Raw genomic sequence first — 20,084 nt, forward strand, 5'->3', positions numbered from 1 at the left:
AATGACAACAATTCTAGTTGTAAAAAATTTTTGCGATTGCTTGCAGATAAGTTTAAACAAATTAAAAGCATTCCTACAGATTAATTTTTAAATTATAAATCTTAATAAATATTTTTAAAAGACGTAGCTAAATACATACATTTTACGACGCATTCTTTGGACTTTAAGAATATTCAAGCTTAAGGTAAGCTATACAAGAAAGTTAGAAAGTTTATATTTATCGTATTTATCGTCACAATGTAATATTTTATGGGTGTTGCTAGTTGAGTTCACAGATGAAATGTTTTGAAAATATAAATATTGATATAATGTGCTGCACTAAAATTCTTCGGAATGCATTATGCAAATTAATTGTTTTAAATTTTGACTTTCCTTTTGCATTTTAAATTGGGAATAATAATAAAACAATTATAAATCGTTTAAAATATTCAGTGCTGTATAATTCTACATCTTTTATTTATAGTAAACTAAAAACTGTGTATCACACAGATTTAATATTCGTCTTTCGGGATTTGATTTGATTTCGAATTTTCAAGTTATGTAGTTCAGAGTATGATATTTCCATTCAAATATTCCCCATATCTTGCTACTACTTAAAGAAACAAATGAGATTTTAAAACCTTCTTTGATTAACAGCTAATTTTCTATATACATATTTAACTTGATTTTTATATAACGCCTGAGTCTCATCTGCATATGATGCAATATTTTCAATATATGGAATGGATAAATTAGGATTTACTTTAATAATATTCCCAAATCAACTGTCAGATAGGAGGTTGTAGTAATCAAATAGCATTTTGAGAAGATTTCTCTTGACACCCACTAAATCTCTCTTGATTTCAGACAGACTGTAAACATTCACGTGAGTCATATTAGAAGCTCTTAGCAATCGTCCATGTTTGGTAATGAAATCAAAAATACTGTCGCCGAAAGCGCCATCCCTGGTGTAGTAAGCCGAACTCAGGCGTTGAAGGGCTTCCACAATTAGTGGGAAGTTATCAGACACAGTCAAGAGAATCATACGAAGATGCCTTTCAGCGATTTTGCGGACGATTGGTTTTGTCTCTCTTATTAACTTTGTTTTAGCATCATCTATAGAAGACTGGGGAATTCGAATTACAGTTCCTTTAGAAGGTCTATAATTTTGCAGCCTCAAGATTTCTGAAATGAGGGGTGCAACTGCAGCTTCTGTTGACCAAAACGCTGTTCTGAGATCAAGCAGTGTCTCACGATTTTCAATCATTTCGTAAATGATTGGAAGGATTACTTTAGCTGTTAGGGTATTCTGTTTTTCCATAAAACTATCTTTAATACTTTCATAAGCGCTTTGGAAGATGGGATCTAATAAGCCATAAAGTAACTCGGAAATTTGTTTTTCTTGTTGGGTAACTGCGATTTCTTTTCCATCCCCAGTGCTACGCTTGAACCTTCTACTCGGAAATAACTTGGCTGAAATACATTTGCCAAGCTTTGATAGGGATTCGATATCATTTGAAACCTCACTCATTGCATCCGAAAACGAAAACCTATCAGTATGCGATGAACTAGGCAGTTCATTTAACCTGTAAATCTTTTCAATCACTCTATAGTTCAAAGTTTTAACATAGTTTTCAACCTTTTGAATGAAGGGTACTAATTTTTCTCTCATAACTAGCAAAGCGTTATCACTCATGCCTTGAATTGAGACTTCGTAGTATGGTTCAAGCTTGATGTAAACTGGAATAACAACATCTTTGATGGTTTCCATTACTAAAGTCTGGATGGTTTCAGTCAGGTTCAAAATTGAGTTCTTTAGTTCTTCAATGGAAATGGTGTGGTTCGCTTCAAGAAAGCGTTTATGCATGTTGTAATCTACAGTTTCCTTGCAGTGGAAAGTATTTGTATTTTCACAATGAGAAGTTTGGTAGTTGAAAGCCTGTCCATCAGGGCATACAAGAGATAGACATTCAGAAGATCGACACAAATGATACACCTGAAAATAATGAAAGAATAATTTCAGCATCCGCTGTGTATGCGCATGGATTTAATCTAATATGAAAACATTTTCTTGTGATTTACTGTTTATTTTATATTTTGTTAAGAACCTTCTAAACAAATCAGAGTTATGACAGTTTTAAAGTATATTTGAAAATCCTCCTTTTTCAGCCAAGAATAAAAAAAATACGTTTTAATTGAAATGATTGATTCTCTGTATTTAAGCTTAGGTAGCGATCCAATTTTTTTAACCGGTAAGTTTATGAAACTAACTTAGACCTACGTTTGAACATGCAACTAATAGTTTTAGGACTCCTTGTAAATCAAGAGCCAAATATAGAATCTCTTACCATCTGAATAAATGCAAAGCCTTCATGTTAAATGTAAATCCCTGGCATGAAAACTAATAATTTCCGTACTTGAATTTCAATGACTGAAGCCATTGTGATGGACGTTGAGGACGAAGTCTGCCGCATGTTATTACGAAAATTAAAAAAATTAATTCCTAGTAAAAATTCGGAAAACCTCTGTTCAGAGCTCGCTTCACACATTTTTTGCAGAGGTGTTCATCAGACATCAGTCAACTTTCAAATGCAACATTAACGCAAAAATTTATTTGTAGTATAATACGTAATGTTGCAAAAATTTAATACTGTTAACAATTTATCTGTTAAAATATCATCTGTTATTTTTATATTTAAAAATTTATTTGTAGTATAATACTTAATGTTCCAAAAATTTAATACTGTTAGCAACTTATCTGTTAAACTATCATCTATTATTTTTATCATTCACTTATTACTATCCTTGCACGACTGCATTATTTTTGAGGATTCAAAGAGTTTTATTTATTGTAGTTCAGAAGTAATGAAGTTTTTCAGAAGCATTAAAATATTAAAACACATAAGACTTTGATTGATAAATGTTGAGTAATAAGTGTTTTTCAGCATAAACTTTAGTGCAGTTTTCGAAAAAAGTCCCGTATTCGAGACTTATTAAATGGGCATACCTTCTAAATCCATATTAAAAAAATTTACTTGTTTCGTAACTGCCTAAAAAGGAATTCATGAGAGCTTTTATAATATGAAATAGATTTGAGTGGTTACATTACGAAAGCTTCGATTCTCAGGAACACTAAAATTTGACGATTATGGTATTAATTCTTATTTTACTGTAAGAAATGTAATTGATTTTTTATATTTTGTCTAAAATTTTGAATAAATCAGATTAATGTAACTGAAAAAATTTAATTAGCCTGGATAAGGGAATTCAAATGAAAAATGTTCATTACTGCAAGAAATGAAGCACAGAGAAGGTATTTAGCACTTACCTTTTGAATTAGCATTTATCTGAATTTCATTAAAAGCTTGCTAATTATAAATTCAGTTTATTACAATAATGATAAACTAATTTCATTCAAGTTATAAACAAAATGTAAATCTTAATTATTTAAATAAAATAGTGAGAAATGGGAAAGATTATTTAACTCATTTGATTCAAAATTTGAAGCTTCTATACTTTTGAAATTATCATTAATGGATTCAAAAGGACTTAGATTATTCTCGTCATAAAAATATTAATACGGGCACTTAGAAATTTGATACAAAAGTTGATTAGTGAATATAAATGTTTTAAAAAGTTGATTCCGAAGATAATTTTTTAAAGAAAATTTTGCAGTTTAAATTCCTTTAGATTAAGTGTAAATTCCCGACCTAAAAATACAAGATAATTTAATTCCTATATAATTCTTTACCTTTCAAAACTCGTATTTAAGAGGAAAAATAAATTTAACATAAATTAATAAAAATAACACACAATTAATGTGTAAAAAATAACACACAATTAACGTGTAAAAAATAACACACAATTAATGGGTAAAAAATAACACACAATTAATGTGTAAAAAATAACACACAATTAATGTGTAAAAAATAACACCAATTAATGTGTAAAAAATAACACACAATTAATGTTTAAATAACACACAATATGTTTTTCCTGCTAAGAACAGCACTTCCAAATGCCACAGTTTACCTATGCTGCAAAATAAGATTCAATGCACTGAAAAAGCAAGTTACATGCAAAGAAAGGTACACGAGAATTTAAATATTAATTATATGTTACATATATTGATAATTTCCACTTAATATGATGCATATAAGTGAAAAATTGTTTAAAGATGGGAAAAGAAGAAATCACATGCTACTGTAATGAGTTTCAAAATAGATTAAGAAATATTTTTAACGTCTAAGGACCACGATACTAACTTGACAACCAGTGGATACATCAGCATAGTAGAAGGAGCCGCTACCATCGGGACAAGTAAAAGCATCTACAGTAATTACAGCAAACAGAAATGTGATGAAATGATTGAGCATTTTCATAAGTGTAGTAAGAAATTTCACCTGTAATGAAATAGTTTGATATCAGTTCAAATGTCTATAACAATTTGGGTCCAATCTGCTGGAACACAGCAAAACATAGCCCCCCATCAAATAAATAATAATAACATATATAATTCAGAATTATCCATAGTTTTTATTCTTTTTTCTTCTGACTCGCATATTAAATTAAATTTTTAGATATTCATTTGTTCAATATTTTTTCCGTAACTTGAAAGTGCTCAATCTGAAAAGTGAAAGTTAAATGAGACGGTTCCGTTCAACAATATTGCACTGAATAACTTTGCAATAAAGCACTCTTTCTTAATTTTTGAATAACGTGTGTGTAATGAAACAGAAGCTGTTTCGTAGAATTTTAAAAGTGTTTAGTATTATTATAAAGAGCTCGACGGGTATTTACATTTTTTGTCTCCTGAAACCACAGTCATCAAATCAGATACAGCCTTTAAGGTATACTTCTCTTTATTTCTCTTTTTCACTTTATTTTGATGCTCTTCATTTTCACTTTAGTATCCTCACCGGACTGATACCTGCATTTCGATTTCAATATGAGAAGTCTTTATACTATTCTTACTTTTTTCCTTTTCATAAAAACACAAGAAAAGCAAAATTACGTTTATTGATGGCTTAGGAGTTTTCTCCTTTTTTCTAAATCTTTTTCTTTCTTTTCTGGTTTAGAAAAAATTTTGAATTTTGATTTTATGTAACAACATAACAATATTTACTGATTTTATATTATAAGAAAAGCATAAACTATTTCAAATGAAATCTTTGTTTCTAATAAAAGCGCATATTTTTTTTCAAATGCCTCATTTTTAAATTTCAATTTTTGATTGTTATCTTTAAAAAGTATTTTTTCTTGCAATTTTAACCAAGCTATTTTTATATATCTGTTAATGATAAAAAGGGAGACTTTATATAATGCATGTTGTGATAAATTCATTGATTAAAATATTATGCATTCAGAAAAATTATAGCACAGTTCAGATTATGATACTTAAATGTATTATAACCAGACCAATTTTACTTCTGATGCAATCAGGTTTCCATAACATTTAAAAGATGAGAGTTCCAATGAACTTCTAAATAGAAAATCTGAATTTATGAGTCAGCATTTAACCCTAATTAGTCTGATTTTCTTGCTTTTCAGATAGAGGGCTAAGAACTTGGATTAAGCATTATTTACTTAATTACTGATTAAAATTAACTGAAAAATAAAACAAATTTTTTTAGCAACAGTGCAGGATATTTGCAAAGACATTACACTAGAAAATTATGCTGCTAGAAAATATTTACTAGCAGTAGAATAAATGTACTAGAAAAATATTTATTAATAGGAGACTAAAACACTGAAAAATATTCGTTAAGATTAGAATATGAAAATATTTACTATAACAATAAAAGGCATAAATCTTACGTATTTTATTAACACTCTACGAATGATAGAATTAAAACTGCTTTTTAAAAACGTGTAGCGTTGTTTCACTGCGTACTTCAACATTTCATTGTTATTCGGAACAATAGATATTTTAAGCGTATACTTTAAAATCCATTAGGGAAGGAAACTAAGCTGCAGTTCAGCTAGCACCACCTATGAAAATTCTACGGAACTTCTGAATGTAAAAGGAAAAACTTTGCAAATAACATAAAAATATCCCTTTCATAAATGATTTATTTTAAAATAAAACATATCAGAGTATAAATTGAATGATATCTAGAACACACACTAAAAATTATACGAAAAGAAGAAATTTTTTTAAAAATTAATTGCTAATTTAATAATAATTGCTAGTCTATCTTAATAATTTTAATTAAATCCCCCAGATTAAAATTTATAAGAATCAAGATATTTACAGAATGCTTCGTTGAAAGGATTGATAGAGGTTTTAAAATTTTGCTGAACAAATTTAAGATGAGCAGCAATTCCGCTTCGAAAACTCTTGTAAACTTCCTAGAAAAATTCAAATCTGCTGAAATTTTGGAATCTGGGCCACACGTAACAAATCTGCACTACAGCGTCATTTTGATTGAGCGTAAAACTAATAAAGCAAGAGAAGAAAACAAACCAACTTACAATGAGCAGGTTAAATTCCCACGAGATTAAATGCAGTGATCTACTGGAATTGGCTGCCAAGTAGCTCTCTATTTATATGCATAAAAGCCAACCCCTTGTCCACTACTGATAAGAGGAGTGTTTAATGGGCCTTTTAACCTGATAATACACATGATAAAAATTGTTCTAACTGTGAATGAAACTTTGTACCACTTAATGTGTTTCTGCTACTGCGAACAGTATTTCTTATGGCACACAGATTAGCTATGTTGCAAAATAAAGTATTTACTGGGTGTGTCATTAAAACAACAAAAAGTTTGTTCTTCCTCTTTAGGAAACTGAACTATTGTTGGAAAAAATATACAAATTTTTGAAAACAACAGCAAAAGCTTTTCTTTTTGTTATTATTATTATGTTTTTAATTTTTTACCAATAACTAAACCGGTCATTTTAAAAGAAAGCAAATTCTGCTAAGCGATCTCGGTGTCAAGTCGTTAAACGGTCTGGAAATTCCACTGACAATTTTGCGGTAGTGGATTTTCATTAACATTTCAGAATGTACCGCCAGAAACCAGAAATGAAGCAATAGCACAAATAACTAGTATGTAACTAAATAAAAATTATACGTTTTAAACTGAAATTTACATTTATAAACCAGTCAAAGCAAGGAGCATATTCAGCACAGTTATTTTAGATCAAGATTGTCATTTAACTGGAAATGTGTTTTTAGACATTATAGTGTAGGAATTTTATGTTAATAAACCAATTATTGTGATTTGAATCTTTATTATAATTTCTTCTTTTCATAGTTCTTACCAGAATGAAAATTAGATATGCTAGCATTTAAGCCGAGGGTTCGATGTTTTAGAACAGGGGTCTCCAAACTACGGCCCGAGGGCCCGCGAGCACTAATGATCCGGCCAGCCAGGAGTTTCTTTAAAATAATTTTATGAAATTTAAAATAATAAATAGCATACACATTAACTATTTTATATAACAGCCAATCTAGAAATGCGTTGCCTATCATGAACGTTCTTTATAAAACGTAATACAAACATTATACAACCGTTTCTAAATTTAGAATGAGTGAAATACAGTAACATCGTATATAAAAAATCTCATGTGGATACATATCACTTCCTCATACGTCCTTTAAATTATACACATTTTTGACGCACTTCATTAAAACCTATTTCCTCGAATTTCATGAGAGATATAGTTCTCGTTCAATCAATTCAGTTCTAACTTCTCGCAGAGGGAAAAATACATAAAAACTCAAAGCATCTTTAAACAAAACAAGAGTTTAAAATGTAAACAAATGGCGACTTCAATAGGCTTAGTAGCACCTTAAACAACTTTTAAATTATTAATAATTCTACAACTGCTGCATGCAGATTAATTAAAGCCATAAAGACCTTAACCGGAATATAAGAATAGCATAACTGAACCACTTCTAAAGCAAGAATCGCACAATTTATAAACATACGAGAATAAAAATCTGAGGTCACCGAGTCGGGTAATAGAGTGGTAGATATATGTAGACTTCTAATGCAGCTGATTGTAACCAAAAAGAGAGGTGCACAACTACATTTTACACCAGTCCCATATACAAAATTTCAACGTTTTGATGGCACTCGTTTTTGAGTTTTGCGACGTATATGCATACTTACGTACAGACGTCACGAAAAAAGTCTCTCTTGAATCCCTTTTAAATCCATATTACAATCCCTTTTGGGAAAAAGAGTCCTTTATTTTGTCCGTACTTAAAGATGTCACGCTAACAAAATCGTTCAAATGGATTCGAGAACGGTCAAAATGGATATTTTCTTTCAAATACGACATCCGAAATTTTTCACGATTACATTACTTCCCTTACTTCCTACAAGGAAGTAAATAATTCTAATTGTACGTTTTACAAGAATAAAGACTTCGTGTGTTATCTTTCCTATTTTCATAGTACTAAGTTGGTTCATAGACATTTTCAACAGTGATTTTATTTAAATCTTAATTTTTGTTCTGTATATGTTGTAATTTATTTTTAATTTTGGAGATATTTTCTTAAAAGGGAAATACTTATGTAAAGTACAAAAGTAAAGTACATACTAAACCAAAAAAATAACTAATATTCTGGGACAAAAATACATTTTTGCAAATGTTTAAAAGCATCTTTATGAAATTTATGTTAGGTGAAACTGCATGCAAGTTAAAAAAACAAGGCCTTTCGTAAGATCATAGGGCAGATCCAATCACAAAAATCCCACTGCCTCGTTTAAAAACTTGTATGCTGATCATCATAGTTGCATCGCCATGATATTAGAGAGAGAGACATTATGTTAATTGGAAAAGTCGAGAAATGAAAAATGAGCAACCGCCTTCGCCGGGAATCGAACCGCGGGCCACTCAATTACGCGCTGAGCGTGCAGACCACTACACGAAAGTTCGCTAAGAAGGCGCGAGAAATTCCTTATAGTATAATGAATTAGTGGGATCTTGGCCCTCGAAACTTCGTGAAAGAGCCAATATGGCCCGCGCGCTGAAAAGTTTGGAAACCCCTGTTTTAGAGTGAGAGCTTCATTAGCAGTTCGCGTCCACTAACCAACTCTACCAAAGTTTATTCCGGGTTAACCATTTTGATAGCCGACGTCAAAAGTGCACCGTTAAATATCTGAGGCCATTTTGTGTAATCTTCGACTTCAGTACTTGTGTTTAAATATCAGTTCATGTTATTTTAAATATCCGCAAGTGGAGGAGTTTTGTTTTATACGCAAACGCAATAAGTGGCTGCTTTCTGTTAAATTTAAAGCGCTAATAAAAAAAGGTTAGTTTAACCTTCATAGGACTTTGTCAATATGGTTTAGTCTAAACAATTAACTCGCTTGTCAGGCTGATAGGGTATGAAAGACATTGATTTAAACTTCTACACAGTTAAAACCCTACATCTGGCGCTCAACTCTCAGACAATGCCTGGCGACAGTGCAACTTTCAACCTCTTCCCCCCCAAGACTCCAAGTTTATACAGCACCAACCATGGAATGGTTACCATGGTCACTACCACCATGGCACCAACAAACCTAGTGAAATGACTTGGGTATATTTTAGATGTAATGCGCGCATCAATGAAACCATCCAGTAGTTTTGATTGCAGAAGCTCAATTTTAACTTTCATCGAAAACCTATAAACCCATTTTATTATACCTGGTTGGAAAAGCGCAAACATTTGCTATAGCAACTGCTGCGCTGCTAGGTCAAGTAATGAATTGACATAAAGGCATTAGAAAATATGTGGTAGATGAACAGGGAAGTGAGAATTACTATAAAATCGGGTGTATTTAAAACTTCACTTTCGATATGGATAAGTCTAAGGCAAAACTACTTTCACCTGTGGATAAGTCTAAAGCAAAATTACTTTCACCTGTGGATAAGTCTAAGGCAAAACTAGAATCCAATCAATCCAATCAGAACATTTATCGCTGTTACCAGCTCACTAAAAGCAGCCCAGTGCGCACCTGAGTTTCAAAGCACCTTAGTCTGATATTTACCATCAATTTCTGACTCTAAATTTGCCCTGTCTTTCACCGCAGGGCATGCTTTCAAAAGGGGCAGCTTGAAATACTTGAAACTTTTAATTTTTGCTACCTGAGACTTCCAATCCGTTCATATCAGCACGGAGCCTGACTTTGTAGCGTAGCGGTTGCTATGGCTATCTTTTGCAACTCTATAACAGGGTATAGTAAAAAAATGCGTTTACGAGCTTTCAAAGAAAATCAGTACGAATTTTTTACTGTCGAAACTGCTTGATGGTTTCATTGATGCCCACATAGTGTCCATAATAAAAACGAAGCCTTCCATCGGACGTGCTGGTGCGCAGGCATTTGAACACAGAGTTATAGCTAACACAGTTATAGACTAACACAGAGTTATAGCTTAAGCAAGCCAAAATTGAAGAAGGTTAAAATAACCTTTATATTTCGTCTTAAATTAAGCATAAAAGCACTAGCTTGTGCTGCTAACTTCCTCTATTTTTGGAAATTTAAATTAAAATAACATAGAGTTAAATTCAACTGCAGGTAATTATTCCCAAAATAGTTTACCAAAGCTGGCTCAGATAATTACCGGTGTATACTTTTAAGCATCGGTAGTTAGACGATTAAGCCGTAATATAACTTTAAGCTGAGCTGGCGAGTGTAAATAACAGCAAGACGCGGCTGCCAGATGATCTAATCTAAAAAACTGAACCCCTCAGCTGAAATACATGAAATAATTTGTATTCTGATGGTGAATAATGAAAGAAGTTATAGTAAAGACTTAAATCATAATAACTTGCTAATTAACATAACTTATCTCACAACTTGTAAACATGAATTTGCCTTACAGAATGTTCCTTCCCCGTGTGATTTCTTCTTTTATTGCTTTATTAAGCACATTGTCTGCAAAATATCGATAAAATCTACCATTCAGCTCAAAGAACGCATTACTGAAGCTTTCTTTGAAGTAAACCTGGTTATTCTACTGCTCAACAGGAACGAAAATAGAAAACTAAGTATTCTTCAAACTAGTGGTTCTGTCACGAATAATTAATGATACAAAGGAAAGCACATGGAGCTATATCATCAGTGCAGAAAGACCTCTGACAGTTGCTTATAAAATAGAAAACTAAGTATTCTTCAAACTAGTGGTTCTGTCACGAATAATTAATGATACAAAGGAAAGCACATGGAGCTATATCATCAGTGCAGAAAGACCTCTGACAGTTGCTTATAAAATGCTTAATTATTAACGACTGTCAAGCGTAAATTATTACATATCAAATTTTCTAACGAGCCACCTGTTTCAGACACATGTGCAGAACTTTCAGATGGACATCATTATAGAAAGTTATTGCCCATTTTTTAATTGTCGTGTGGTTTGACAGGTTGTTTTCACAAAAAATGTCTTATTTTCTGGGTATTTTCGGTAATTTTTAACTTTTAAGTCAATTTACTGTTATTTCTTACAAATGCAATCAAATTTAATGCATATAATAACAGACGGTAATTTTCTTAATTGTATATTCCAGCAATACCGATCATAATTTGCGATATTTCAAGCGCTTGTGCAAAATACTCCAGATGTAAATGGATTTCGAAATTTTTGCTGGGTTCTACTGTATAGTTTTCTTTCGTGTTACTAAAATGCTATTTGCGTAGCCTACTGAGCACGCGGAAGGCAGCCTTTATTACACAGTCTCTTGTGATCATTCATGGGATTATTGCATTATTTGGTGTGAAGGCAGCCTTTATTACACAGTCTCTTGTGATCATTCATGGGATTATTGCATTATTTGGTGTGAAGGCAGCCTTTATTACACAGTCTCTTGTGATCATTCATGGGATTATTGCATTATTTGGTGTGATTTTTACATTTATGAGTGGGATATATATACACTGATACAAAACGTTAAAATTGTAGTCACTTTTTCTATTTTATGTTAATCAATTAGTGCTTTTTTTAATTTCATAGAAATTTTTTAAATAAGATAACTATTATCTAGCATACCCACAATGTCTGAAACTTATTCTCGAAAGAGAAAGATGAGTAAACGGTGGTGTACTCAAAGTTTTAGACATGAGCATTTAGCAAATCCAGAATTAATTGATTGGTTGAAAGATAGACAGTAAGCTTTTAAACAGCCTTTTTATTTAATCTTGAACTTTTAATATAAAATGCACCACTCGGGCTACAGGCAAGAACTACAGCTCGAGGCGTTGTAAATTAGTGGCACAATTAACTATTCCAAAGCCAACGAGTGGTGGCACAATTATCTTTTCCAAAAGCCAACGAAGTAATTTAATGGAATTGTTTTTCCATGAAAAGATCTTTTACAGCTTGATTGTCAAGTAAGACATTTACAACATCAATTTTTGAATATCAAAATATATAACATCGACAGCTAGAAATTGTGATATATTGTATGTGTACTTTATTCGTCTATTATTATTGAAAATTTGTTTCTCATATGTTAGAAACGCATAGTTTTTCATGATAGGCTATGCCATCTTGTATAAGATAAGATACTTTAATAGGCTTTATCTGAAATGGTTTTCAATATTGTTATCTTGAAATGATTTTTTACAAGCTTTTATAAGATGATCACATTGTTCAAATGAACAATTTTATGTTCTGGAATGAGTGAATTGTTTTAACTCTGTATTCGCTATTATTTCTTTCTCCGTGGGTTTGCTTTTTGTGAAGAATGTTATAACGTATTTTATGTTAATGGAACAGTAATTATGATTTTGATCTTTACTATGACTTCTTCCTTCCGTATTCCTCACCAGAAGGAAAAATAGCTTTTAATGCATATAAGCTGAGGTTTTTGAATTTCAGTCAGAGAGGTTTTGGTACTCCCGTAGTGCTATTAAAATTTCGCAAGCTCTGTCTAAATGTGATTATATTGGCTTTATGCTCTCTCTCATCTGGTACTTTAAACTCACGCACTAAAAGTGGTTCGTCACTGGTGTAAAAGGATGTATCCTCAACATTTAACACAGGGTGTGTCTGCCATTCTTTTGTATTATGTACTAGTCCTTCAGTCAAGGTGTTAATATCAATATCTAGAAATATTAATAAAAGATATGTGTCATTAGTTTTCCCGTGCTAGTAAAAGATTAAAAGTCCAAGGCGATTCAAGGTGTTATAGATACCACTAAGCATAAAATCCCCAAATTAGCACAAACACGTTAGATATTTTGTGTCTTGCTTTTGTTTGTGTAATTATGGTACAACAAGCTTGGACTATCTGCCTAAGGGAAGGAATTCTTAGGAAAAACTAACTTTTCTAAAGGAGGACTTCTTAGAGAAAAAGCGTCCATGCAGGAAGCTCGTTCGTCTGAAATCGAACCTTTGTCGAACTACCAGTGTTCGACTTTACCATTGCATTGGTTGGCATCCCATCGCAATGTAATAAAACTTGTTATTGAACAGTAGGACGCGTTAGCTCTTTATTTTCAGTCGTAATCAAAAATGGACAAATAGGATGGTGGAGGGAAAATTTGCAATACTATGATCACCAAAGGAACTAAACGTATGTTGCTCTTTTTAGGATATGTACTGGATATAATAAGGTTTTTGAATATTTCAATCTGAGGATTGCAGACTGCACTTATTCATACAACGGTTTCAATTGAATATAAAAATATTCTTAGGTTTTTTTCATAAAAGACGAAGTCATTACACGGTGCAAACCGGATTAGTTTGATCCAAGCAATACAATAAGTCATAAACCTCTGAATAAAGTATATTTGGAAGGCTGTTGTATGGTCTTATTAAACCATACAGCAGCATTAAAACATTTTTAATGCATAAACCATACAGCAGCATTAAAAAATATTTTGAATGCATAAACCTCTGAATAAAGTATATTTGGAAGACTGCTGTATGGCCGCTTGGTGACAATGAAAGCATATTTAGAAACCATTGTTTAAAATTCCTTGTTGAACTTAGTATGCAGATCGAAAAGACGTTTCCTATAAATGATGATGAAATTGTCTCCAGTCTCAATGTGCGTGATCCAGTAGTGGTACATGATTATGCTAAATGGCTATCCTCAATTTTACATTTAGCAGAGCAGTTCCCTCACCTTGTTTTTGAAGACAAATTAGATCTTGACGATAAATTGAGATCATTTCGTTTAAATCAAGATTTAGATCTCTTTTCAAAACCATCCCTGAGTTTTGGTGTCTGTAACGTAATATGAAAGACGACCTTTAAAAATACAAAATATGAGATTTTATATAACATTATGACTATTCTAAATATTTTAACCTTACTCTTTGGGTAGCGTCGAATCTCCCAAGTGAATCGTATAAAAACAAAAGCCACAAACTCACTTAAATCAGGAACGCGAAAGACCAATTAATTGCAAAACAGGCAATAACAGATCTAATAAAAATGATTATATATGAAAACCTAAATTAAAACTGTTAAAATAATCTTCTTGTTATAAAAGAAGCGAAGAACGTTTGAAAAAGTAAAAGAATTCCAAAAATATACAGAGGGTGTTCACACATTTTTGTAACGAATATGATTTTCTCCATGAATTAAATATTAATTTTAAAATACAAACGTGACTGGTATTAAACTGGAAGAAGGTTTAGTTACCATCTGCAGCATTAAAATATTTTTTTCTTTAAAATGTTGCTGAAAAATAAACAATGGATCAAAGGCTATATTTCTGCACTATCCGAAGAGAAATACTCTTATTCAGTTATTAAAAAAGATGTGAAAAGCATGGTTTTAATATTTCTACACGTAAAATAAGTCTCATAATTAATATGAAAGGAAAGAAAAGCCAAAGTTTACTTGTGTCTTGAAAAAAGGCCAAAAGTGCATACCTACAAAGGTAAGTACAGCTCTTATTAAATTTAAAGTCGCATCTCATGTTTTAAAGGAAAATACAGCCTCCCCAAAGAGCTATTGCAAAATCTTTAAATATCTCTGTAAGAAGTGTGAACAAAATTATCAAATCGGATTTAAAGCTAATCAAAACAAAAAAAAAAAAAAAAAAAAAAAAAAAAAACATGATGTTCAATCTTCCAACGCGCTGAAACGTGTTTCTCAGCATAAGACTATGTACGGATTGCTGTATGAAAATTGTTTGGCAGATGAAAATGGAAATATATAGTTACATTTGATGAGGCTGGGATATACTTACCTGATTTCAATAGAAAAAGATCGATTTTCTACCAAAAAAGAGGAAAACTTGATTTAATATGTTGGTTCAGAGAAAACAAGGAAAATTTTTCTAAAGTTTATATGGTTATTACTGGATTCTTTTACAATGGAAAACTTAAAATCAGGAAAGTAGAAAAAAATGTCAAAATTAATTCAGATTACTATCAGAAATATGTTTTAATACCTATTTTTAAAGAAGAAATTCTATCTTTTTATCTAAATAATTTTCATTGTGTTAAGTTCCATCAAGAGAAGGCTCCGAGCCATACCTCTAAATCTACTGCTCTACTTTTTTGTAATAAACGAGAAATGAAACCGAAATTAAAGCTATTCCCTTTAAATGCATTTCATCCAAGTCCCCTGATGTATTTCTTATGGATTAATGTGCATATGGACTTTTAAAACAAGCTCTTTATAAGCGACATCCCAAAACAAGATTGTGAATTAGGATTGGAATAAAATCAACCTTGATGTCTTAAAGGACTTTTATCTTGGAAACCAAGATGTAATATGACAGTTCAACAAAAGGGCTATCAGATTAAACATATTAGAAAATAAAATTCTAAGGTTTGTTTACATATAAATCTTTGCAAAATCGTTACAAAAATGTGTGTACACCTTCTGTATTTGGAGGGAAATGAATGGGATAAAAATTCTGATTACAGTTAAATGAAAGATGCTTATGATTGTTAAATTTTATCTTATTTATGTTGCTATGCTATATAATGAAAAGTAGGTTTCTCCTATTTCTATTAAAGTTGTAATCTAAGTTTTGTTTTAATTTGTGAGTGGGAACCCTGATAATGATACGATTGATATTACTTTTAATTAAATATATAAATGACTATACGGAGAGTTTAATATTTTTAAACAGAATAATAATCACTTATTTCATATCTCATATTGACAACTACACGAATAATCACATGGTTGGTTAGAATTCGGGTATCATCTATTGATCACAATTTTATTCGTAAGATAGTATTCTCAATGAAATGTGTAATCCAAAATTTTTATTTTTTCATTAAATATTTCATATTTTTCCATCCCCTTTTTTGAAGTGATTTTTTTAAGTGAATCCAATTTAAAGAACTTAAAAGCCTGTAAAAAACACCATTAAAATGGCATTGAAGTTGGAAAAATTAGAATGAAGAATGAAAATGAAGTTATAAAACCCTTTTCTTTTCAGAAAAAAATGAAATTTTAATAGACTTTATAATGTTCCTAACTACAGGGTCTATGCTGAAAGTAGATGAATCAATTGAACTGTGTAGCGACTTATCGCTGAGTAGTCCAGAGAAGTCCAAAGGAGGATTAAAAAAAGTACAGAGAAGGGTTAAAATACCCTTTTATTCATTCAAAGAAATAATGTAGATGGCCCCCTTCTCGGGCTTACAGGAAAGCCTCCACTCGGACTTTAAAACAAGATAAAATAAGAAACTAATCTAATACTAAACTAAACTGACTTAGTCGAAGCTAGACACAATTACCTAACGTAGTTGGCCTATAATTAACCTAGTCGACGATTATCAACAGGCAAATACAATACGGCCGAGCTTAGTTGGCTTAATAATGAAGTAGCCTGACGGCAAACACACTCCACTAAGGAATCCTAAGCTCTCCTCCTGAAAGTAAGCTGAACATTCCTTAAGTAATACTCCTTCTACTTCATTTACGTTCAACACGGTTCTAAAAACTCATTCTGATAGGGAGTTGTAAGTGGGAAATAAGAATTTAAAGGAAAGGGTTTCAAAATTAAAAATAACTGTTAAAAAATTAAAATATACCTTACAACTTTATTTCCCCATTTTCATATAATGGTTTTTAATAAACATAACAACAGAATTCATAGTCACTACGATGGGAAATAAAACAAAACATACGTTATATAAATTTAAAATGCCATTTTTTTTCCACAGAGCAGAATTATATTTACCAGTCAGAACTAATTAAATTTAACAATACACTTAATTAATCAATTCAGTTATAACCAAATTATCGATATTTATGTGCAATATAGCTTTACACTCATAATAAATAATTGGAGTATACGTGGAGAAAAAATAAATTCAGTGAATAGTCGATAGTTCTGACAGCATTATCCAGCAGCGCCCTGGTTTTATTTTCCTTGAATTTAAGGTCATTCGTGGCTTGAAAATATACTCGGTAGTATGATTTAGCCTTGAATTATAACACAATTTTGATAATCACTATTCACCCATGACACAGTCTAAAGCGCATACCTCCGTCAGTTTAAATCTTCCGAGTATTGTGCATGAGGGCAAAAAGAGAAAGCAAAGGAAGGTAAAGAATTTCTAGTAGGGATTAAACAACGTTTATGTAATCAAAGAAACAGCTGTTGAACATCGCATGTATTGAGTTCTTTTCTGTGATAACCATCCTATTACAGCTAGATTAATTGTGTTATTGGGATTATCCGTTCTTGGTAACAGATTCTGGATTACTGATTCTTAATTTAAACCCTACTTTGATTTAATCTGTAACCAAAACCGCAGTTCCGTTGCAAGACAGCAGTGGGAATAGAACGTTTCAAGCAGATTTAATCAATAAATCTGCAGCTCCATATAAATAAAAGTAAATAAATAAATAATACCGATTCAAAGAAATCCCATAAAATAGAATTATTTTATTTCGTAAGATGAGAGAAATTGTAATAACATGTTTTCCCCATGTTTCGTAATACAAATTTTGTATATGGTCTGCTTCAGTATCTTTTTATCGTTTACTAATGCTTACTGCTTTTAAATTTTATCTTCGATAAGGTTAAATTAAACAAATCTTCTATTATTTAAGCTAACTTTGTGTTTCATAAAATTATTTAATATCTTTTATTCGCAGCAGTTCACAAGCGCATTTTCAAAAATGCTTTGTTTTTACTATCACTCTCTTTTATTTCTCTTTTTATTTTGGATTATGCTTATCTGTATATAGGCATGCACTATCCATGTATGCATGCATATGCACAGTGCCGATCCTAGACCGTCGGCCGCCCAAGTGTAAATTAAAAATGAACGCCCTTTTTTACAGAAATATAATGTGTTTGATAATCATTTCGCCTCCCTTAAATTTGGCCATCCCCGTGCTATGCACCATTTTGCCCCCCCCAGGTGGGATCGGCCCTGCATATGCATTTATATCGTATACATTCATGAATGTCTGCACTTCTCATCGGAAAGTTTGAACGGAAAATTCTATCAGCGATTATCATATGATATAATCATTTTCTAAATTTGAGAACTCCTCCCCCCCCATTCAGCCACGGAAAGTCCATGATAAATCTTGAAGGACAAACACGTATAAAAAAACGCAAACGCATCAGTGCTTTAGACAGCCAGGGCCGGTTTTACCTAGTCGTTTGCCTAGGGATGCTTAGATAGGGGATACTTTTCTCACTTCTTTCTAACAAGCCGAAGAAATGCTTCAATCATTTCTATTTTTAGATGGTTGTTCTATTCGTGTAGATGATTAATGCCTAATGGTAAATAAATGTTATCTGAATACTGTAAATAAATACTCAGTGAACATTTTCATGACTATTACATATATGGTATGGTGATTATTTTGTCGACTAGCATTCTTGTACATAACGGTATTGAACATCATTGATATTTTTATTCTCTAAGGCTGCTATGTGCACACATAAAAACAATCTGGAATCATTAAATGGTCATCTTAGGGAGGTTTACTGTATTTACGAAGTTTGGAGGTTTGCTAATACTCTTTACCTAACATTATCAGATAATATTGTGCTTGCTCTGTTTGCAACAAACTGAAAATTCCTACCTACCTTCTTATATACCTTTGAGTAACATGTAACTTCAGAATGGGCAGAAAAAGCATGCACTTAGCAAAAGCACTTTTAACAATGTTTTAAACACGTTTTTTAAATAAATGTTGCTATTTATTTCAACACAAAAAGTATACATGGATTCTATTTACCTTATGTACAACAGCAATTCTTGTTTATCATTCATCTTTCAATGAACTATCGATTTAACTTTTTGTTCGCTGTCCTAATCAAGAACATTTCTTCTCCAAAGTAAATTCATCTTTACTTCCAGTCATTGCATTTGAGATATCCATTAATCTGAAACTCTTTGGATCGACTGGTCTGAGGCACATTCTTTCGAGTTGATAATAGCCGCAGACTTTAAGCAGTAGGCAATATTGTAGTCCATTTGTCCTTTTTACTCACAAAATAACATTGAGGGCAATTTACTTTTTCCGCAAAACTCCTAATACAGAAATTCGTAGGCAAATGCTTTTTTTTTTACATTCCGTCTTGAAAGCCCCCCCAGCGGTCGAGCGGTAAAACTTCTAAACATTATATGTTAACTTGGGTTTGAATCTTAGCTGCATAAGCGTATTTGTGGTTTTTCCCATGTGGAGCATGAATGAGAGTCAGTTTCGGTTTCCGTTAAAATGTTCGCCACGAAGTCCCGTGTTTTGCTGTAGTTTTAATAGTAAAGTATAGGATGTTTTGTTTGTATTGTCTTATCTTTATCTATTTTCAGATACATTCTGTAAAAATATTTGGTAATTGTAAAATTATTATTATAAGTTAAAGAAATATCAAAACTGCTAAAATTTTTGGCGACCCCTGCTGCAGGTCCTGCGACCCACAGTTTAAGAAATCCTGGTCTTGATAGTTGTACATTGAAACATAAATTACTAAATAATAATAAAAAATTAGTTTTTAGCAAAAGAAATTAACAAGCGTTTCCATATTAATCCATCAACCGAATTTGCCGCATTTGAATGATTTTTGCATTTCCTGAATACAACATTATTAAAAGTGTAGATGAAGTTATAAAATGGTGAAACACCATTTCGTAGACTAGAGCTACTTTTATTATGAGGAAATATAATTTTTCCCTAGATTTCTTGTCGGCACTTTCGTTAAAACTTATTTCTTTATC

General features: G+C 31.6%; 2 protein-coding genes across 2 annotated transcripts in view; one reads left to right on the forward strand and one right to left on the reverse strand.

Annotated features, from left to right (window-relative positions):
- The window catches only part of LOC118198317 (arylsulfatase B-like), a 76,979-nt gene that overhangs the window by 22,250 nt on the left and 34,645 nt on the right, over window positions 1–20,084 (forward strand). The window lies entirely within an intron of this gene.
- On the reverse strand, window positions 423–6,379 carry LOC146993104 (uncharacterized). The gene is made up of 3 exons (XM_085808445.1): window positions 6,234–6,379; window positions 4,245–4,382; window positions 423–1,975 (listed from the first exon to the last, which is right to left on the reverse strand). The coding sequence occupies exons 2-3, from the start codon at window positions 4,359–4,361 to the stop codon at window positions 761–763; spliced, it is 1,332 nt and encodes a 443-aa protein (XP_085664571.1). The 5' UTR covers window positions 4,362–4,382; window positions 6,234–6,379; the 3' UTR covers window positions 423–760.

Source organism: Stegodyphus dumicola, chromosome X1 (assembly GCF_044657685.1).
Source record: "Stegodyphus dumicola isolate Sdum_Otavi_A_Nest chromosome X1, ASM4465768v1".
Lineage (NCBI taxonomy): Eukaryota > Metazoa > Arthropoda > Arachnida > Araneae > Eresidae > Stegodyphus > Stegodyphus dumicola.

What these genes read in the sequence shown, in the direction of transcription:
- LOC146993104 (XM_085808445.1), bottom strand. Translation starts at nt 4,361, where the DNA reads ATGAAAATGCTCAATCATTTCATCACATTTCTGTTTGCTGTAATTACT. An exon ending in ATGTATCCACTGGTTGTCAA is followed by an intron (nt 1,976 to 4,244) that starts GTTAGTATCGTG and finishes CATTATTTTCAG; the next exon opens with GTGTATCATTTGTGTCGATC.